General features: G+C 42.8%; 1 protein-coding gene across 3 annotated transcripts in view; it reads right to left on the bottom strand.

The window, feature by feature from the left end:
* The window catches only part of Hif1a (hypoxia inducible factor 1 subunit alpha), a 50,109-nt gene extending 49,713 nt beyond the window's left edge, over positions 1-396 (bottom strand). For all 3 annotated transcript variants that reach the window (XM_028858071.2, XM_028858088.2, XM_028858079.2), the window contains exon 1: positions 23-396. In XM_028858071.2, the coding sequence (XP_028713904.1) occupies positions 23-57 (35 nt within the window). In that variant the 5' untranslated portion in view covers positions 58-396. The remainder of the gene's footprint in view (positions 1-22) is intronic.
* Between the last annotated feature and the right edge of the window lie 23,050 nt (positions 397-23,446).

Here is a 23,446-nt window from a genome sequence, read left to right as displayed (position 1 = left end):
GAACGCGGCGGCCCCGGCTTACTTTTTCTTCTCGTTCTCGCCGCCGGCGCCCTCCATGGCGAATCGGTGCCCCGCGGTGCCTTCCCGGCCGGCGGGCCCCGGGCTTCGCTCCGGCCTAAGCGCTGGCTCGGTCCGCACGCGCAGAGAAAGGGGCAAGTCCAGAGGCGGGGTGCGAAGGCGAGACGCCCCCTCCAACCCTCCCCAACCCCGGGACGGCGAGGCGGCGGGAGCTGCAGGCTGTGCTCGCTGGGAGCTCCGGCTCGGGCTCCTCGGGCGCGAGGTCCTCGGGCTCGCTTGTCAGGGCCTGGCCAGACACTGCCCGCGACGGCGGCGAGGACGGTCCTCGCGTCCCCTCAGACGAGGAGGCTTCTGTGCACTGAGACGCTGAGGCAGCGGCAGGGGGCGGGCAAGGGCGGAGGCGCGCTCGGGCGCGCGGCGCGGCGCCGGGATGGGGAGGAGAGCGGGGAGGGGGGGGCGCGCGCCCCCGCCGAGCCCGGCACACGCGCGCGCGCGCCCGCGGGCCCGCCTCACCTGAGCGAGAGGCGGGTTCCCCGAGAGCCAATGGCGAGCGACGCAGGCGGCCAGGCCCCACCCCAGCCCACGTTTGCTCTCAGCCAATCAGGAGGCGGTCAGCTGAGCCCCAGCTGGGACGCGCTGGGCCGCTCACGTGCTTGTCTGTGTGCGGCTGGGGAGGGGGGGGAAGAGAAAGGGGGCGAGGGGTGCGGCTGAGCCCGGGCCTGGGGACGCGGCGCTTTCTACGGGCGCAGCTCTGGCTTTGGGAGGCGCTGCTGGAGGGAGTTGGGTTGCCGGGGTCCGAGCCCGCCTCTCACCGCCCTGCTGTCTGGAGTAAGCTGAGGCTGGCTCACGCCTCCGCTGCCGGGGCTGGACCCGGTTGCCGCCCAGCCCTGCTGAGTTTCCAGTTGCAAAAAAAAAAAAAAAAGCCACTTGGCGTCGTGGCAGACAGCCCCCCTGTGTGAGACTGGGGTCCCTCCTTCCCAGGTGACCCGGAGGTCTCTGCGCTCTGCCACAGAACAAGGGAAGCCTCCATGTCGTTAAGATTTTTCTGGGCCCAAGTTTGATGGCTGAGCAAAGGCAAATAAAGAGAGAAAACAAATGCTTCTTGCAGAACCTCTCAAGGGAAGTGAAGTTGCAGGGCCGTTTTCAAACAAATTGTCTTCGGCGTTTACAATAAATACAAGAAGTGAAAGCATAAGCCTGAATTTGAGTCAAAGAAGGGAAAAGGCGCTGAGAGACTTATTTTGCTTCCATGTTGCTTTTAAAAGAGACAAAGATCATCTTAAATGGGCACAGAAAAGGTGCAAGAATCGTTTGAGTTGGGGTCACTGTTTAGACAAAAGGAAGGAATGACAGTCAGTCCCCCTAACCTGCAGACCCCGGCAGAGGGCTGCCCACCTGCCATGCAGGGAGCTAGGGAGTAAAATGATCAGTTTTGGTCAGGCTTTGGAAGCATAAACGCTGAGCCTGTCAGTTTGGGTTTTTGTTGTTTTATGTATTCTAAGCCCAACAAGAAACACTGCACGCACACGCATACACACACACAAACACACACACACACACAGGCACACACGCACGCACTCGCACACACGCAGGTGTTGCGGGTACAGCTGCGCCTGGATCTGGGGCCTCAGCTTTCGACTCTACCTGACACTAAACTGTTTAATATACGATCTTTACCTTATTAATACATTGTTACAATACGACTTTGGGTTGGATATTATGTAAATATCTGTGGTAGATTTAAATTACCTTCAAATCTAGAGACAATGCCCTCTATAAATATACAGAATGTCCAAGTCTAATAAGACAATGAACAATGCATAAAGCATCTCAATCGACTCATGAACAGATGATTACAGCTCAGTAGTAGAGCAGTTGTCCAGCAAGCACAAGACCCCGGCTTCAAAAGGCAAGCTAGGACTATGTAGATCGATTTTAATGCTATTTTTGTTTGAAATCTAGAACACTGTGTACCTCCAAAAAAGCTACAGGACGTATCTGAAAAGAGGAAAAGAGCAAAAATAATAACTTGTCTTCCTTTTGTTTTTAATCATGAAAACATTTTTTTTTTTTAGTGAAACACTCTAAAAAAATAGTGTTAAGAACAATGGCCCCAGAATTCAGAGTGAGCTTGGTTATAAGCACCAAGACTCACAATCAGTTAACTTCTTTGTGCCCCAGTTTATTCACTTGTAAAATGGAGAAGATGGTATTTATGCTACAGAATTATGGATGATCATCACACACATAAAGCACTTGAAACAATATATGGCAATAGGAAGCCATCAATAAATGCTGGTGGTCTTATGTTTATTATCTCCAAATCCATGTGTCTTCTAGCAGCAATTAGTTGGGCTTCTGTACTTTAACCAGTCTCAACTATTCAAAAAACGCCAATTATGTTAGTGGAAATGCTTCTAGACTCTTTTGTTCTGACATCATGACTTCCCAGAGTGTTTCCATCTGCATAAACGGCAGTTCCTGAAATCCTCAATCATTTCCTTTCTTATAACTCTTAAGCAATTCTCTCTGGCCAGGAATCAGAGCTGTAGAATATAATGGGTTTTTTTTGTTTTTTTTTTTTTGTTTTTTTTTTGAGACAGGGTTTCTCTGCGTAGTTTTGCACCTTTCCTAGAGCTCACTCTGTAGCCCAGGCTGGCCTCGAACTCACAGCGATCCGCCTGGCTCTGCCTCCCGAGTGCTGGGATTAAAGGCGTGTGCCACCACTGCCCGGCCTGAATATAATGTTTTTAAAATAGAAATATGAATATTGTATAACAGCAGGTCTAACTCACTTAAACGTCTTAAAGTTATTGTTTAAAAAGTTAAACAGAATGATAATTCAGTGAACAAGATATTTTTGAATATATATTACAATTTCCTCAAGCTTCCATTTTCCTGTGTAAAACTGTATAAAATACGATATTTTGTGTGTGATTATGAATAGACACAAACATGGAGAGCAGCAATATTTAGCCAAGTTGTTTTATCACAGTTACAGAGATGCCAAATACTATCTCCTGATTCAGATAATCCTGCTCACAACAGAACCCTAAAAGGCAAGTTTTCTTACTGAATAAAACTAAAAATCACTCTTCTTATAAACTCCCTATTAACACATGCATTCAGGTTACTACCAAATAAGTGCATGTGGGTGAGCAATCCTATTTCATCACTTCATAATCTTCAGCAGTGTCCAAGGTCCACTCCAACTCACTTTGCAGAACTTCCTAAGGACTTTAAAAGAACGTTGCAAAATGACTTCATTGACCTTTAACCCAATTTGCAGTGATTCACAAGGAGTCAGAGTAAAACTTGAATTTAAATTGCTACCAAAAAAAAAATATGGAGCAATGAGCCCTTTGAAAGTGAAGTACACCAGCTGCACACGGTTTAAACTGCATCCAACTGTGTAGGGAGGATGAGTGCTAACAAGTGATCCTGGCTTAGCACTGTCCTTTGCTGTCACTGGTCCCTTCTCTCCCCCCCTCTTCCTCTCCCACGCTTCCCCTGCTACTCTTCCTCCTCTTCTCCTTCTTCTATGTATGTATGACAAGAATAACAACGATAAAAGAATATGATTTGGAAGGAATATGTTTAGAAAATTGAGGCATTAAATTTTTTTTTCTTTACAAAAATCAAAGTAAAGATGTATATTGTCTGCATCTATGGAAAATACAAACAGGACATTTGAAAGTAGCACTTTCTAACTCAGGTGGTGGCACTCAGGGAGGTCGGAGGAACACTTTCAGGAACCACTTCTTTCTCTCCATCCAGAGATGGAGCTCAGGCTCCTGGGTTTGTACAGCAAGTGCTTTTCACTATCTGAATAGCCAGATAGGCTGCTTAAAGAGAGAATTCACAAAGGAACGCTAAGAGGTTTCCTGTTCTCTCTCTCTCTCTCTCTCTCTCTCTCTCTCTCTCTCTCTCTCTCTCTCTCTCTCTCTAAGAGCACAGGGAGCCAGGCAGTGGTAGTGCTCGCCTTTAATTGTAGCACTCTGGAGGCAGAGGCAGGTGGATCTCTGTGAGTTCCAGCAAGTTCCAGGACAGCCAGAGAAACTGTCTCAAAACCCACTCCACCCCACCCCACACTCCCCACCCCCCAAAAAAAGGAGAGAAAAGAGCATAGGACCCTTTGTGGGGGGTGTAACTAGGGGTAGAGCTCTTGCCTAGCATGTCCTGGGTTTAATATTCAGTACCACCAAAACCAAACAACAACAAAAGACAAACCCCACAAAACATTCATTTCCATCTCTATGACAAGGAAAAAAGCCAATCAAATTGAAATCCACAATTATCTAATCAGGGTGGAAGTCACAGAGGAACTACTGTCCCAAAAGTTAGGGAGACAGACAGACACAATCACAGCTCATCAGCTGTCCTAGCCAGGGTTATCACTGTTGTCATGAAACACCATGATCAAAGCAACTTGGGGAGGAAGGGTTTAATTGGCCTATGCTTCCAAACCAGTGCTCATCATTGAAGGAAGTCAGGACAGGAACTAAGCAGGTCAGGAACCTGGAGGCAGGAGCTGATGCAAAGGCCATGGAGAGGTGCTGCTTCCAGGTTTGCTCCCATGGCTTGCTCAGCCTGCTTTCTTAGAGAACCCAGGACCACCAGCCCAGGGATGGCACCACCCACAGTGGACTGGGGCCTCTCCCATCAGTCACTAATAAAGAAAATGCCTTACAGGCTTGCCTACAGGTCGATCTTATGAAGGCATTTTCTTCATTGAGTTTCCCTCCACTCTGATGACTTTAGCTTGGGTCAAGTTGACATAAAACTATTCAGCACACCAGGAGATCACAGTTTACCTGGAGCCGAGCCAGTCCCACGGCCAGAGATGTGTCAGCAGAGTACTGGAAACTGTACTCCAGGAATCGTCCGGGCTCAGTGTAAAGCAACTTGAGAAGGCTCCCAGATGCTCTCTCGCCTATGGACTTTCCTTGAGCTTTACTGTTTTAACTTGGCCGAGTTGCCCTCTGGGAACACAACCAGATCCTGCTATGAAAATCTGAGAGCAATAAATATTCTTTCGCTTTGTCAAAGGGGCATGCATGCACGCACGTATGGTGTGTGTGTGTGTGTGTGTGTGTGTGTGTGTGTGTGTGTGCCTTCAAAATGTCCTTAGACTAGGAGAGAGAAGAAAGAGATTTAAAGTGAGTCTCTAAGGAGCCTGGAGGGGAACACGAAAGAGCAGTGGAATATATGCAATATGAAGGCAGAGGGAGGGGCTGTTGGAAAGGAGGGAAGCCAGCTCGGTGGGGAAAGGCAAGATGACACACATGTATCCAAGTGTCACAATAAAACCCCACTGCTTTGCATGCTAACCTTTAAAACACAATGGCAAATAAAGAAATACAATAAAAAGAAGAGCTGAATGCTTCCGGTTCCCTCCTTCCCAACTAGGCTCAGCAGCCCTCCAGGAAAACGATTTCATTGGTGCCTTCCCAACTGGGGTCTACCAAAGTCGAACCAATCTAAGCAAACTTCCAGTGGAAACACCACTTCCAGCCAGTTCTCACGTTGCACGCGGGAGACGGGAGATACTCAGCTCCGATAACAACAGGTCTGAGACCAAGTCAGAGGACTACAGACCGCTGCCCTACCCCTACCGTACCACCTCATCAGAGTGCTGGATAATAGCAGGACAGGGCATGGAAAAGGAACTCAAGCCTCTCACCCTATTGTAGGAGTGCTTAGGGGCACCCAAAGACAACATGGCAAGTGAAAACATAGATACTAGGGGAAATTAATTTAGCCTCTGATTATTACAGCAAATAGTAATGGCCTAACTCTTAGATCGAAACTGTAAACTCTAGGCCTGTCTACCACCTTCCTAATATAGCACATCTGTTTTAAAACAAGAAGTGCCAAGGCAAAAAGAGGAAAAGGGGGAAGGGGTTGGCCAGATAGCTTGGTTGATAAAGTGCTCATGGCTCAAACATGTGGGGTTGTGTTCAGTCCCACAGCCCATGCAGAGTCGCATGCTTCTGTAATCCCAGTGCTGGAAGGGGGAGACAGGAGTCTTGGGACTCACTGACTAGCAAGTGTAGCCAAAATGATGAGAGACCCTGTCTCAAAAAATAAGGTGGAGAGCACCTGAAGAAGACAGCTAATGCCAACCTGTGGCCTCTACAAGCACATGTACACCCTTGCATGTGCATCTTCCACATGCGCGCGCGCACACACACACACACACACACACACACACACACACACACACACACACACACCAGCCATGGTCTGAAATGACAATCTAAACATCAGAATCAGACTTAAATGTAGAAGAGACCAGAAATTTAAAATAACCAGTTAATACATTGGGGACTGTAATGGAAAATATGGACAATATGCGAGCACAGTTTAGAAGGCTTAAGCATAACTGTAAGTACTGGAAATGAAAACAGAATGCCTGTGTTGGCCTCATCCATAGACTGGACCCAGAAAAAAAAAAAAAGGAATTCACGAGTTTGAAGATATATTAATACAAACTTGTAGAACTGAAATGCTATGCCAAAAGAAGTGGGGGGGGGGGACATTTCCCAACAACTGGGCATAGGACAATGACAAAATATGAAACCAAGCTGGAACAGGAGAAGAGGGATATTGGAAACTCAGAATTTTCGAAAACTTGTGACAAAAATGAAGCCATAGATGCCGGAATCTCAGAGAAATCAACCATAAAAAATGGAAGAAAACTTAGCGCCCAGGAATAGTGTGTTTAAACTGGAGAATCAAAAGAAGGTGAGCTAGAAAGAAAACGCTGGGAATCAAGGGATGCGAGAGAAAACAGCCTACCTCTACAGGAGCTGCACCAACCTTTTCGTCAAAGCCCTTCTAGCAAGAAGACAGTGGGATGGGGTATTTAAAACGTCGGAAGGAAAAAATACACCTCCCACCAATCCAAAATCCTATGCTGGGTGAAATTATCCTTCAAAAGTATAGGAGAGTCGAAGTACCTTCCTTTCTTCAAAACGAAGTCCAGTAGATTTTCTCAGGCAAGCAAACCTAAGGTGAGCTGCTGCCCCTGCCCTGCCCTGTAAGAAACGTTGAAAGATCTTGAAAAGATCGTGGAACAGAAACTTGAAACCTCGTAAAAAGAAAAAAGGAACCAAAGCAAAAAAAAGAAAACGCTTCATTTTTTCCTTACCTTTAATTGCTGTAACACGGAACGCTTTGTTCAGAAAACTAGCAGGGAGAAGTCCTCTGGATTCTTGCTTATGGAAGAGTGGATGAGGGACACTGTTGTGGAAGTGGATGGAAGGGAGGAACGAGAGACTGGTATAAGCTGCTTGCATTACCAGTGAGGCGGGATAATATTTGGAAGTGGACCTGGATTAGTCATAAATGTGTGTTGCAAACTCCAAGGCAACCACGAAAGTTTTTAAAGTAGAATACCAGGCTGGGATATGACTTAGTGGATAAAGTGTTTGCCGTGCAAGCATTGGGACCTGGGTTTGGATCTCCAGAACCAAGGTAAGAGCCAGGCCAGGCGAGGTGCTGCACTCCTGTAACCCTAGGTGAGGGAAGCCCAGATACGCAGGTCCTGGGGTCTCGCTGGCCAACTAGCCTAGATGGATAAAGACCTCCGGACTCGGTGAGAGTCCCTGTCTCAAAATTACAACAAACAAACAAACAAACAAAAAAACAGATGGAAAGACTCCTGGTGTCAACCTCTGCCCTCCACACATGCATGCATAGGTGGGCACATGCACATATACACATACACACACACACACCACACATATGCACACACTTGAGCACACACATATATAAAGACTCCTGAAACAAACTAGCCACTATAACAAGGTTGCAGGATATGTTTAATATATGAATCAATCTCTTCCATGCATAGAAAAATAAGCAATTAGATTTAAGTTTAAAATAGTATCATTTATACTGGCACTAAACAAGGAGCTATGCCTGAGAATAAGTGTGACAAAACATGACTTACAGGAGGCAAACTACAAAATTCTGCTGATGAAAAGAAACTATAAGGAAACCTAAAGAAGTGGAGAGGCGCTTCACATTAATGAACAGGAAAAGCCACCACTATTAAGAAGTCAGTTCTTCTATCCAGCTGGTCTATAGATTCAGTGCCGTTTAATAAAAACCTCCGACAACTTACTTTGTAGTTATTACCAAGCTAGTCCTAAAATCAACTCAGTAAAGACCAGAACAGAGACCACAAGGGAAGATGAGCAGATTCGAAAGAGTGACACTACCAGACCAGGACCTGCTATAAAGCTATAGTTATCAAGACAGTGTGGTGTTGGCAAAATAAATAAATAGATAAATAAAAAATAAAAAAACCAAACCAAAACAACAGCAACACACACACACACACACACACACAAAAAAAAAAAAAAACAAAAAAAACAAATAGAACTATAAGACTTGACAGACCAGAAACAGACACACGAAATACTCACCCTGTCTCTGGCAGGGGAGCCAAGGCAGCTCAGCAGGGTTTGGGGTGAATGGGGGGAATGAGGGGGTTTGTAGGAACTCCGCACTTTCTGTTCAATTTTTGGGTAGACTTACATTTTCTCAAAGAAATTAGATCTAATGATTAAAAGGAAAAAAGTGAGCTATTCTTTTAAGGCCAGGAGTTCAAATCTTGGTGAACAAGGCAGAAGGTTGAAATCTTCAGAGGTAAGGCCTGATAAAGTGTTTCACTGACTAGAGATGAAAAGTGATGCTGGCTTATTATTCTGACACCACGGTCAGCCAGGGGATTCTCAAAAGCCACAGCTCGAGAAGATTCTAGAAAGGGAAGACATCAAGAAAGGGGTGAGAGTTTCATCTTTGAAAATCAGTGGCAACTTCCCCCCGGCCCAGACACCTGCAAGTTTTCACCGTATTTCTTCACCTGTCGATTTAATTTTAAGTTGTTAAGTTCACCCATTTCAAAAGTGAACAACTTCACCATCTATAAGATAGCACGAAAGTGAACAGAAGGAAGATGTTTGTGAATCTACCTTCACCACTCTCTGTCCTCTGTCCCACACCACACCAATATGTTAATTTGGAATAGGGCCTTCTATCATTCTATTATGTATCCATTCTGTTCTAGTCAAACATTAGTTTAGTCTGCAGGCTTGTATGCCATTGGAGAATTACTAAGGGACCAGAACACCCATCCATCTTGGCAGTTCTGTAATTTAGGATTGGTACTCGATACACAAATGCAATTTTTTAAAGCATTTTAAACCTAGGCTGTGCATTTACCCATGCTGCTTTTTCACCCAAGCTCCATGATAACCCCATGAGGTAAGTAAGACTGGACCTGCCTGGACTGAATCTACCAGATTGAACTCAATCCTCGGGGGAGTCTTTGCCCTGGAGGAGATGGGAATGGGGGGTGGGCTGGGGGGAAGGCGGGGGTGGGGGTGGGAGAACAAGGGAATCCGTGGCTGATATGTAAAATTAAATTTAATAAATAAATTTAAAAAATGAAAAAAAGAATTATGATAATCAAAGTATGCATCAGAAGTTAATGATTAAACAGGTTAAAAAAACAACAACTAAGTTTAGCGTTAGGGAGCAGGAGAAACAGGGTTCTGGACCACGCCACACCCTTTGCTACTGAAGCTACTGTAATAGTTGTGTTGGGAAAGCTCAAGGCTCTGGAATATGGGGGTGTGCCCTAAAATGGTTTATCAACTATTTAACAACACTGTAACAGTGGTGTGTATTTCTGAGTGTGGTAGGCATTTGGCTAATGGCATTTCAAAGACAGCAAATGAACAAATACTTTTAGGAAATCTCTCCGGACCTCTCCAGCTGGTGTGTCCAACTCATGATACCAGCGCTGCCCAACACAGACTTGGTTCTTAAATATTTATTTTGCTCTTTTTTTACATTTTTATTTATTTTATTTTACAATACCATTAGGTTCTACATATCAGCCACGGGTTCCCCTATTCTCCCCCCTCCCACCCCCTCCCCTTACCCCAGCCCACCCCCCATTCCCACCTCCTCCAGGGCAAATCTCCCCCCCCCCCCCCGAGGACTGCGATCAACCTGGTAGACTCAGTCCAGGGAGGTCCAGTCCCTTCCTCCCAGACTGAGCCAAGTGTCCCTGCATAAGCTCCAGGTTTCAAACAGCCAACTCATGCAATGAGCACAGGACTTGGTCCCACTGCCTAGTTGCCTCCCAAACTGATCAAGCCAATCAACTGTCACACCTATTCAGAGGGCCTGATCCAGCTGGGGGCCCCTCAGCCTTTGGTTCATAGTTCATGTGTTTCCATTCATTTGGCTATTTTTTTCTTCCATAATTGAGTAAAACCGAAATTTATTATAAGCCACAGTCGTCCTAGGGACCTCCATGCTATATATATAGCCTCCATGGTTCTATGGGTTGTGGTCTGATTGTTCTTTATTTTATATCTAGAATCCACTTATGAATGAGTACATACCATGACTGTCTTTCTGGGTTTGGGTTACCTCACTCAGGATGATTTTTTTCTAGTTCCATCCATTTGCCTACAAATTTCATGCTTTCATTGTTTTTCTCTGCTGAGTAGTACTCCATTGTGTATATGTACCACATTTTTTTCATCCATTCTTCCATTGACGGGCATCTAGGTTGTTTCCAGGTTCTGGCTATTACAAATAGTGCTGAGCATGTATCTTTATGGTATGAATCAGCATGAATAGCTGAATGAATGGCATGAATAGCTGAGCATGTATCTTTATGGTATGAATCAGCATTCCTTGGGTATATGCCCAAGAGTGGGATGGCTGGGTCTTGAGCTAGTTCGATTCCTAATTTTCTGAGAAACCACCATACTGATTTCCACAGTGGTTGTACAAGTTTACATTCCCACCAACAGTGGAGGAGTGTTCCCTTTGCTCCACATCCTCTCCAACATTGGTTGTCATTGGTGTTTTTGATCTTAGCCATTCTAACAGGTGTAAGGTGGTATCTCAGAGTCGTTTTGATTTGCATTTCTCTGATGATTAAGGATGTTGAGCATTTCTTTAAATGTCTTTCAGCCATTTGTAGTTCTTGTTTTGTGAATTCTCTGTTTAGCTCTTTAGCCCATTTTTTAATTGGACTGTTCAGTATTTTGATGTCTAGTTTCTTGAGTTCTTTATATACTGTGGAGATCAATCCTCTGTCAGATGTGGGGTTGGTGAAGATCTTTTCCCATTCTGTTGGCTGTCTTTTTGTCTTATTGACTGTGTCCTTTGCCCTGCAAAAGCTTCTCAGTTTCAAGAGGTCCCATTTATTAATTGTTGTGCTCAGGGTCTGTGCTATTGGTGTTTTATTTAGGAAATGGTCTCCGGTGCCAATGCGTTCAAGAGTGCTTCCTACTTTCTTTTCTATTAAGTTTAGTGTAACTGGATTTATGTTCAGGTCTTTGATCCACTTGGACTTGAGTTTTGTGCATGGTGACAGATATGGATCTATTTGTAATCTTTTACATATTGAGATCCAGTTATGCCAACACCATTTATTGAAGATACTTTCTTTTTTCCATTGTATAGTTTTGGCTCCTTTGTCAAAAACCAGGTGTTCATATGTGCATGGATTAATGTCAGGGTCTTCAATTCGATTCCATTGGTCCGTATGTCGGTTTTTATACCAGTACCAAGCTGTTTTTATTACTATAGCTCTATAGTAGAATTTGAGGTCAGGGATGGTGATGCCTCCAAAGGTTGCTTTATCGTATAGGATTCTTTTAGCTATCCTGGGTCTTTTGTTTTTCCATATGAAGTTGAGTATTTTTCTTTCCAAGTCTGTGAAGAATTGTGTTGGGACTTTGATGGGGATTGCATTGAATCTGTAGATTGCTTTTGGTAAGATTGCCATTTTTACCATGTTAATCCTACCTATCCATGAGCATGGGAGATCCTTCCATTTTCTGATACCTCCTTCAATTTCTTTCTTTAGAGATTTAAAGTTTTTGTCAAAAAGGTCCTTCACTTGTTTAGTTAGTGTTATCCCAAGGTATTTTATATTATTTGTGGCTATTGTAAAGGGTGATGTTTCTCTGACTTCTTTCTCAGCCCTTTTATCATTTGTGTATAGGAGGGCTACTGATTTTTTTGAGTTGATCTTGTATCCTGCCACTTTACTGAAGGAGTTTTTCAGCTGTAGGAGTTCCCTGGTAGAGTTTTTGGGGTCACTTAAGTATACTATCATATCATCTGCAAATAGTGAAAGTTTGACTTCTTCCTTGCCAATTTGTATCCCTTTGATCTCCTTTTGTTGTCTTATTGCTCTAGCTTATTTTGTTCTTATTTGTGTGTTTTTCATCTCTCTCTGTCTCTGTCTCTGTCTGTCTGTGTGCCTGTCTGTCTCTGTGTGTGTGTTCGCGCGCGCCCGCGCGAGCTTGCGCTTCCGGGTACTGGTCTTCACCTTCCACCTTGTTTGAGACAACATTTCCTCCTGGTTGTTTGCCACTGTCTATGCCAGACTAGCTGATCTGCAAGTTTCCAAGGATTTCCCTGGCTCTGCCTCCCAGCTGGCTATAGGGATGCTAAGATTATGGACATACAGTGTCGTGTCGGGCTTTACACGAGTTCTGAGGACTTGAACTCACGTCTTTACGCTTGTCTAACAACCACTTTACCCCCTGACCCATTTCCCCTGCCCACGAAAGACTATTTTCCTTTGCAAGCCACAATTCACTGCCCACGTAGAGATGGTTATCATCAACGAATGTTCTTTTCAGCAGATACTTCTGACACCAGAGCTCACATCAGCAGCAGCAGGAGGCAGCGCAAGGTTATGCCGGTACCGTATGTGCTTCTGTACATTGTATGCAGAGCTGGCTTAATTGTCATCTTTATGCTTATTTACGCTTCTCTCTCCTGCAAATGGAGCCATGCGTGGTGTCTTGTCTGCACCTGTTTAGGGTCATAAACTTCAATAAGTTTTAACTTTTAAATGAGATTTATTCAAGTTGATGGTTCCATGTGATAAAAATAGATCGTTGCTTAATTATATTTTAGGTACTCATGACATACCTTTTGCTTAATTTCTTTAATGTCTACCCAGTCTGTAAGCTTTATTTTTCAAATTGTCACACGTCTCACAGGAAAACATATACGTGTAAGTGGATCTGTACATTCAGGCTTATGTTGTTCAAGGTGATATTATTTGTAAGTTGGTCTAGAGATGCCCTATTAGTCTGTATTTCCTGCTCTTTCCCTTCTGTACAAATGATAAGGTAGTATATATCACCCACCTGTGGACTGATTACACAACAATGTTATTGGGTATTATCTCTTATAAGTTCACATACAAATATTAATCTTTTAGATCAGGTTTCATGTACTTCAGGCTAGCCTCAACTTTCTTTGTAAACCAGGCTGGCCTTGAACTACTGATTTTCTCACCTCTACCTCCCAAAAGTTAGGACCACACCATATGCCACCACTCCTGACCTATGATGAAGTAGAATGTGAAATTACAAGATTTTTACAGTTACTGTAAAGCTTTGATATTTATGAACAACCATCATTTGAATTTGATTTCAAATTAAACTATGTTCCTCTAGCTAGATTGAACATAAGACATCTTCACAAAGAGGCAAAGCTGATATAGTTTTCTCTGGGCAAGCCATATCAATTTCCTTATCTCATTGTGAAAGCTTTCAACCTTAAATGAATTACAAATAGAGAGAATTGCTTTCCACCTAGTTTAAAAATTAGCTTTTACTTTCCCTAGTTTTTGCTGTCCATAAAGTTAAGACTCAGAGTTTACATCATACATAATTTTTCAGTGGCAATCTCTTCATGGTAGATGACTAACAATTTCATAATGCAGTTTGAATCAGCTTCGATTTAATCTGATTTTTATTACAGTGAATTGTAAAAAAGTATACTACCACTCTAAGAATTCTTTTTTTTTTAAATTTACCTTTATTTTATGTGTATAGATGTCCTGTCTGTCTGTGTACCCTGTGTATGCCTGGTGCCTGTAGAGGCCAGAAGAAGGTGACCCCTAGAATGGAGTTACAGGTTGCAATTCACCTTAGGGGCTCTAGGAATTGAACCCTGGTCCTCTGAAAGAGCAGCCAGTGCTTTTAACCACGAAGCCATCTTTCCAGCTCCCCACTCTAAGGATTCTATAATGTAGGAGGAGTTTTAAAGAATCCATCTGCTAGAATTGGAGGATGTTACAGCCATTACACTCATTAACATTATGTAGTTAACATTTACTTGAAGCCAAACTTTAAAATTGTTCCTGTCTGTAGAGGAAAAGCATCTTCAAGCTTTGCACACAGTCTGCTGGACATCTGGCCAGACATCTCTAGACAAGAAGCTCTTGTTAGACGGCGAATGCTCCAGGATTTCTGTGAGTTTTCATCCAACTCTGTTTCCATGGTACAGGGAAAGTCCCCGCCCACCTCGGTCTCCGTGTCATAAGTCAGACAGTCAGGTCATGAAAGGTAAGAAAATCTCAGAATGAATCTTAGGACAGAAGCGCTCACTTAGAGCTGTTTGTGTGACATCACCACTCTCTCCAAAACAACTGTGGTTTCTTCCACCAGGAGGGAAAATACTACCCCAACATTAAAAATGCCAGTGAACAGATCACCCCCAAATATCTTTCATGTTAGTTTCCACAGCAAGTTGCATTTTTTTCTTTTTTCAATTATCTGGAGTTTTAGAATAAGCATTTAAAATAGAACTTGTAATAGAATAATTAAGGCAGAAGTGAAAGATGAGTCTTATATTGCTTCATATTTATCTTAGCTTGGTTTTCTTTCCACGTGCCCTCAGCCAATGGCAATTCATATTTTCCAAATATTGGGTGGATAATGTTTCTCTTTGATTTTCTTTTTTCCTTTTTGGTGGGTAATGCAGAACCCTTAGCTGTTTGGCTCTTCCATTGGAAAACTTATAAAGTTTCCTATGGTTAAGTATGTCAGAACTTGCCTGTGAAGAACCAGAGTCAGTCACAAGAACTTGATTAATTTTATACCAGGACTTGCAAAGACAGGTTGGTTCCTCCTGTGTAAGTGACTGTCCCGAGGAAGCCAAAACTCTGCAGAGTTATCTTATGATCTTAATATGATGATAGAGATAATAATATTCAGAGTACACTGTGTGCCAAGTTTGGGGGTGGACCTTCGGAATTAGATACACTTCTTAACAAAGTTTACCTTCTAAGTTCTGACTTCAACTCCACACCTCACCTTCCGTCTACTACTCTGATTTTGTGAGTGACTGATGGAAGACTGTCCCATGAGTTACCAAAGATTCTTGTTTTTGTTTTGCAGTTGGAAGATAAATGTCTGGTCCCTTAAAGTGACTCGTCCTTCATGTCACCAGGCAGCACAAACCTCTCTGATTCTGTCTGTGTCACATTTCTCCAAACCCTATCTGTCTCATATCCCATCAGCAAGGTCTGTGGTAACTGGCTCAGGGTCAAGTGTCTGCCTCCAGGTCTGGCTAAAGCACTTCTTTGATATTTGCTGCTGGAACAAAGGCAATCCCAGAGTGTAGCTAACCGAGGGCCTGAAGGAAGAGGGAGCTGACAAGAATGCATGGTGAGAAAACAGGAAAGCATTTCAAAACATGGTAATGCTGGTGCTGTGGTAGATAAGCAAGAATGTGCGCACCTCAAAACACATCAAACTCACATAAAGGAAAAATTGTTTTATTGCATATAAACCGTGCCCCTGTTAAGTCAGTTAGCAAGGATCGTGTCATGAGGAGCCTTGCCTCTTACTCATTGAGCACTCCTCTGATCTCTGTTCTTTTCTTTTCTTTTTTTCTTTTTCTTTTTTTGATGGGATCCCATCAGGCTACATTTCAACTGTTGGTTGATCACCTAGATTTTGTCTATACTATACATCTTAGTTCTGTCTGTGACAGATTGACTCCTGATGCTCAGTTCCATTTTTCAGAGCTTTTCATACCCTGGTCTGGTATGATGATGCTAACCAAAATACTCAAACTAGAATGATTGTCAACAAGCAAGATGGAAAATTTAAGAGGATAAACTAGATGGATAAATTCTCACTGGTCGGAAACATAGAGAGAAAATAGAATGGCCAGACACAGAGGCTAGAAGCTGGCTCCTCCCTGCTCAAGTGCTGACTAAACCATGTTTGGGGAGAGAATGCCACTAAGATTACAAGACAAATAATTTGAGTTTGAGGTAGTCACCTGAGACGCACAGGAGATTCTCATAGTGTGTGTTAGCATCCACATAGAAAGACATGTTTTTTTTCATGGTTTGAGAACTTGGGAACCATCTTTTGGAAATGTGAAGCTTGCATATTACTTCAAGATGGAGAAAAAAAGATCCCCTGTAGATATTTCTAACTAAAGATACACACTGTTCAAACCAACGTTGTTTGTGGGTCTTATAAGCTTCAGAAAACAGGTGACTTTTAGCACCTATATTACAGTAATTTTATGTCTACCATTTCAATGGACCATTAGCTCTATTATGCAGTGATGTGTCTGTCTAGTTGTCTCTATCTCCAGTTTCCCAAAGAGTGTCTTACCCATAGAATCCAGTGGACACCATTGTGTTGTTGTTATAAAAACTGGGCTCCACAAACACTGTAGACACTCAGGAAATAAGGGATAGTTTAAGAACAACATGGTTTACTTAGAAGCCTCATGAATATTGCATGTTGGACAACTGTTGGTATGGATACCCCAGTATGTGAGAGAGAATGTCTTGAAGAACACTCTTCTATGATGTAGTGAAGTGAGCACTTGTGTGGACCAGGAACTTGTGTTCTGCTAGCCACAATCTCAGTGATCTTTCCTCCTCTGGGCCTCATTTTCCTCATTTGAAAAAAATCAAGGAGTTGAGCTAAGTCATCACATGGTCCCTTAAAATGAATCACTTCTAAAATAGTTTGTCTTGGGCTAAAGGTGTGCCTCAGTGGTAGAACACTTGCCCAGCGTGAATGAGCTCTGGGTTCAATCCCAAGTACCACTAAATAAATAAATACAGCAATAAATAATAATAATAAAATAATCCCACATAGTCCTTAGGGGAACAAGACCTAGAAACACACAGCAAAAATCAAAACTAAGTAGGTGGACAAGATTAATGTTGTTAACACTGCAAAATTCCAAATCTTTCAATGGGATCATAATACTCATATTTTCATAGTCTTTTCACATTCATCACCCTGTTTGGTTTTCAAAGCAGCCTTGCTACAGTGTTTGATAGAGTGCACTGAGAAGTTGGATCTCAGAATGAGAACACGTGGGAAAAGAGGGATTATATAAGACTGGGTCTTCTGACTATTAGTTACAGTCTCTTTCCTCTTCTAGACATACATCATCTTTTACAACCACCATGAGAATGTAATAATGCACTCTAAGCAGGCTAAAGTTGAGATTCCAATACAGCTGTGGACAGATACAGACGACATCCTTGTCTCCTAAATTTATTTGCATCTGGACCATTTAATTTGATTTATGCAGACGATGATATGCTTTCAGGGAAGATAATTGGAATACTGCTAATTGTCAGACTTCAGGTATATATAGGTCTCCATAGGCTAAGAAGAGCCCCGTGGGAGGGTACGGCTGACTCTCCAGGCAGTTTATCCTCTAGGGAAAAGTCTTGGTATAAATTGGAGGCAGCTGCAAAAGCGAAGGAGTTGAGCAGAGTAATTCTGTTGCCTTTTAAAATGTATTAGGGCTTAATATGTCTTGCTGAGGGGCTCTCTAATACGATCCAGAAGGGATACAACTATTTCCTTTCTGACTCTGTAGTCCATACTGCTAAATAGTTACAAAGAAACAAACAATAAGACCATAAGTAGCCGCAGTGGATGGCGAGGAGCTGTACTTGGAGGAGAACATTTTGCACGTGACAGCATTTTAAAAGTTACTGTTTTTTGTTTGTTTGTTTTTTGAGACCTGGTCTGACTATGGAGATCAGGCTGACCTGGAAGTCATCATGGAATTCAGGCTAACATAAAACTTTTGCGCCCTCATGCTTTGGTGTCCGAAATGCTGGGAATCTGGGAGTGAGTGAGTGAGCTGCCCTGCCTGGGTCGAGCAACACTGGAGCCTATCTCCAGCTGATATTTAATTTCAGCAGAGCCCCTGCATGGCAGCAGCCAGGCATCATGAGGAAAATGAATGTCCTAGACTAAAGAATGAATGTATGTGAGGCACTCCTCTGGGGTTCTCAGAATACTTTGGAGACTTGAAACTCCCGACTAAATGGAAGGGGGCAAAGAGTAAAATAATTTGTATTCCAAGACAGTGAGTGTTGTTTTCTGGATTTGGGCACTTTTAAAGCCTTACTACTCCAGCATGCTTTCTGATTAGAAATTCCTAACCCATATGAGCCATCAATTTCCTCTAGCTTCTATATAGCATAAATTATTTCCTCATCCAATTATTTGAGCAGTTTTCCAGTGAATGTTGCTAATATGCACCTTTTCAAAATTAGTTTTGCTTAAGTACTTCATTAACTGGATAAGAAATGCAATCACAAACACAAAGGGTGTTTTGTGTTTGCTAATTTCCTCTGCTAAATCTGCATTTTCTTCACTAAATAAAAATGAGTCAATCATCTTAAGACATTTTACAAATCTTGCTGACGATTGGTTTCATGAAATTACTTGACTTCCGTATACAGAAAAAGTGTTGAACAGTGTTTCTTATCAACACTGTATTTTCTATAAAATACATATTTTCTATCTATGGTGTAAAAGTAACAAAGTTGTGAATTAATATTTTTTCAACGAGTTGATGTACAACAAAGTTTGTGCAACTTTAGAGCATAGCTCCCATAGTTGTTTCCAAACCACCTAGCTCCCTAGTGGTACTTAGGTTTCATCAAACCAAAATTTTGCTGTTGTCTGAGACAGGGGCCTCACTCTCTAGCTCAAGCTGGTCTTCCTTTTACAATCTCCCCACCTCAGCCTCACAAGTGTTGGAATTACCGGCCTGCACCGCCAAGCCTGGCTAAGCCAAATAGATGCTGTAGTATTGTTGGTTTCAAAAGAATTGTCAGGAACCCTTCCTTGCCATTTCAGACATCACTGGAATAACAAATAGTTGCCGTTAGAAGATGTTTGTTGTCAGAGAGGTTTGATCCACCTGAATGGGGAATTTGGGGTGGTTATGTGCCAAGCAGGTGCTTTTCAATGCTACCTGACAACTCACAGACGTAAATTTCCAAAGTTAGTCGCAGACCAATGGCTGGTCTTTCAAACTATTGGATTTGCTTCATGATTGCAGACGCTACCTTTATATGTCAGTCTCAACAATTATTTGAGTGTGACCACGGTCTATATTGATTTCTGAAAAATGTTAAGACCCAATTATTCCATCATCATCATCATCATCATCATCATCATCATCGTCGTGTGTGTGTGTGTGTGTGTGTGTGTGTGTGTGTGTGTGTGTGCGTGTCTTTTAAACTAAGGAAATAATAGTGTTGCATTCTTGAAAGCTATATCTAAAAATTTTGGATTTTTTTTTACATTTTCCTAAAATCAGGATATTTTCATTTCAAAAGACCAAAGAGTCTTTTTCTTTTTTCTTCTTTTGTTGGAGCTGAGGACCAAACCCAAGGCCTTGCGCTTGCTAAGCAAGTGCTCTACCACTGAGCTAAATCCCCAACCCGAGTCTTTTTCAATTCATTTTTTTAAAATTTATTGGGGTTTTGCCTGTATGTATGTCTGTGTAAGGCAGTTAGATCCTGGAGTTACAGACAGTTGTGATCTGCCATGTGGGTACTGGGAATTGAACTGGGGTCCTCTGGAAGAGTAGTCAGTGCTCTTAACCATGGAGCCATCTCTCCAGCCCAATTCAAAGAGTCTTAATGACTTGACAGGGTCAATTAGGAAAGAAGCATCACGATATAAAACATACACAGTGCCTTGAGCTGAATGGGCTTTCAATAAAGTCATTTGTTGCTAGTAAGGTATTTTTAATAGTTCCTTTTCATGCTTGACATAACCAATGATGGGTTAAAGAACGTGTAGAGTTAAATAAAACACTTTTTTTGAAACAGGGTTTCATGTAGCTAAGGTTGGTCTTGAACCCTCTATCTTGTTGAGTCTCTATGACCTTGAACTCCTAATCCTCTTGCCTCTGCCTCAAAGTGCTGACATAGAGACTCACCACCTGGCAAAAAACCAGTCCTATTTCATTTTCAAAATCCAATCCATGAAAAAAAAAAAGGCACAAAAATTGTACATAGCACTCAATAGGCATCTGTAATAGCCAACAGGCACACAAAATTCTTGTCTTGCCTTCAAGGTCAAGAACTCGGGCGATAAGCAGGAGGAATCCAGTCACAGACAGCCCTTCATTTGTCAACTTCACACACTGATTTTATGGACCTCTGCTCATTTTCCATGAAGTCCATGTCAGTGCTGCTAGTATGATGCCCAAGAAAACTCAGTAAGAAAAATGAAATATGAAGAAATAAGATTATCAGATAGGCTTGAACTTTAGAGACAATCACACTACTATAATATTTGAGAGGCATTTTTTTTTTTCCACTCAAGAATCTGCTTTTGCCCTTTTGTGGTCAGTATCATTATTGCTTAAAATGCATATGTCAGAAATATTTGGGGTGGAAAAAATGTTATTTGGAGTGTTCATGACAGGTTGTGAAATGAAAGTTCACAGCACAGGCTTCTGGAGGCTCGGGCACGAGGCCGTACCTTCTGCTGGAAAGAACCACAAACCGTCTAAAAAGTTGCTTGGTAAGCTCGAGGCAAGCACTACTGCAACTGGAGCCGCCCACACAAGACCTGGGAACTTCTTTACCTGGTGACCCCGCCCCCCAGCCTCCACCATCCTCGCACATTCAACTGTGCCTGCTGAGAATATCAGCTGGAAGCTTGCAGCCCTGTCTCAAGCCATAGAGAAGGGTCTTGACAAAATCTGTATCACCTCCTATGGGTGCAACCAATAGCTAGCTGATTGCTAGTGAAGACGACACAACTCAGCCTCCCCAGTCTGAAGCAGCTTGGAAAGGCCAGCCCAGCCCCAGGGCTCTGTTTCCTTAGCGGAAGTCTCAGCGACAAACAGGTTGTACCCTGGCTTCTCCCACTCCCCAGGTCTGCCTTCTTTTCTTTGCAAGTACACCTCTTACAGCTCTCCTCAAGATGGCTTTTTACCACAACTTTTGGGTTCAGAGTATGTTTCCAGGAAAGCCAATCTCAGGAACTACTTTAGCACATAGCCCAAATTTCCAGACGGTCTGAGCTTAGCAACCTGGTGGTCGTTGTAACTTTGTTGTAACCTTTTTGTTGTCGCTCTTAGGCGAATACATGTCTATTGATTTATTCGTGTTTGAAGAAGTTTCTTTTGTTGTACAAACATATACAGAACAGTAGCAGAGAGCTGCAGAGAAGTACAAGTATTTATCTCTAACTGCAAAGTGGATTGATTTTTTTTTCTCCCCCAGGGGGAAAGGGGATGAAGAAGCAGAGGTGGACAGGAAAGGACAGATAGGCCACAAAGAGAAAGGTTTCCTTTACACAACCCGAGATCTCTCTGAAGTTATGCTGGTCGGAATGTCACCAACAAATACTTGAGTAGATTTAAAATTTTTTAAAACATTGCTCCTATTCGTTTTTATAAAGCAAGACTTTTAACTTCATATTTCATGATTATCCATACTAAAGAACTTAATTTATAGAAGAGATTGACCTAAATTCAAATTCAATCCTTCGTTGTTTAGCATGGTGTGTGTGTGTGTGTGTGTGTGTGTGTGTGTGTGTGTGTGAACGCTGCAATGAATTCTTAGCCCTGGGGGAGTTTGTGTCTTGGTGAACGGAAGCTGTGTCAATTTTAAAAATTCTTTGAATTCCTCTCACAAAAACATCCTCAAAAACACTACTTTCCGATCAGAAATTCTAACACACTACTTAGGTCCCCTAAAAAGCCCTTACATGTTAATCATAAAAATTAAGACCCATCTGATTGTGGTCAAACTTTCTTTACAGGTGGGAAGCTTGAGCCGAAGCCACAGAAACTCCAGAGTCACACTTGTAAACAAGGGGCTTGGCTGAATAAAATATATATTTGGTTTCTGACCTGGTTCCTGTCGTAGAGCTCCTGAACCCCTGTAATTTCCTGAGTGATTAGGGTACTTGGTAGATCTTTTGTTCTGATGTTTGGTCTTTGACCCTGATTTCTGACACAGAACCACACCTCTTAGGATTTCCCGGATCTTAGGAGCATCTTGTATTCCTACAAAGTGACTCTTGTCGCTGGTCCAAAGAAATACCAAGCAGGATTAGAAGTTTGAGGTTGTCTGCCTACTTCTGCCCCATTCTCCAGGAAGGGGAGAAGGGGTAGAGGCCGAGCTTGCTGATGGGAAGCCTCCACTAAGTTACCTGAAGTAGGAAGTTCAGAGAGCTTCCCGGTTGGTGAAGATGTCCATGTGCCAGGAGGGACCACACATCAGTTTCAAGAAGCCCCTGTCTCGAGACCCTTCCGAATCTTGATTTTATATATATATGTATCTTCATCTGGTGGTTCACCTGTAACATTCAAAATATCTTTTGTAATAGGTAAGCAATAGTAAATAAACCGTTTTCTGGGTTCTATGGGCTACTCTAATGATTGAGTCTAAGGAGGGAGTTACGGGAACCTCTGATATGTTGACAAGTGACACAGATGCTCTGACAACCTGGGACAAACTGCTCATGGATGAAATGGGGAGCAGTCTTGTGAGGTTGAACCCTTCATCCCTGGGATCTGATGCCAGCACACGGTATCAGAGTTGAGTGACCAAAATCTGGCTGGTATGGGAAAATCCTCATGCATTTTGGTCACAGGCATGTTCTTTGTGGAGCGTGAATACAGAGAAGAAAGCGATTTGTTTTCCTACATCTGCTGTCAGAAGTAGCGCGCTGAGAAGAATGTAGGAGAAAAGCATTTTTTTCCCCCTATTGTACAGGATGTCATTTGCTTACAGTGGAATGGTATGACTCTTTCACCCAGAAGCTTCCACAACCAACACTTCCTGTCCTCCTTTCACGCTTTCAGGACAAATATATTGTCATTTTGTTGATGTTTGTAAGAATAAAAGTGACTTACAATGACTTGACCTAGCAGCTTTTTTGATTTTACAAAGTAAGATGTGTAAAAGTGATACATATTCCAGGGGCTAAGAGATGGTTCAGCTGTAAGAGCACTGGCTGCTCTTACAGAGGACCTGGGTTCAAATCCCAGCATCCACATGGTGTCTCACATCCATCTGTAGTTCTAGTTCCAAGGATCTATGTAGCAGGAATCTTAAAAGTTCTTATTAATAAAATCAAACCCGAGGTGAGTTATTGGGGTCCATGCTGGTAGATCAGAGAGACAGAACAAGCCACAGCTAACCTCACCTGGTCAACTTCTCAGCTGATCTTGTTTCCTCAGACTGGAAGCTTCTGTGTCCTCATCCCAATGGCTCTCAGCTGAACTGCTGCTGGAAAACCTGAAGCTTAATCAGCCA

Source organism: Peromyscus leucopus, chromosome 14 (genome assembly GCF_004664715.2).
Source record: "Peromyscus leucopus breed LL Stock chromosome 14, UCI_PerLeu_2.1, whole genome shotgun sequence".
Lineage (NCBI taxonomy): Eukaryota > Metazoa > Chordata > Mammalia > Rodentia > Cricetidae > Peromyscus > Peromyscus leucopus.
Note: the sequence above shows the minus strand (reverse complement) of the source record. Positions and strands in the feature narration are given on the sequence as shown.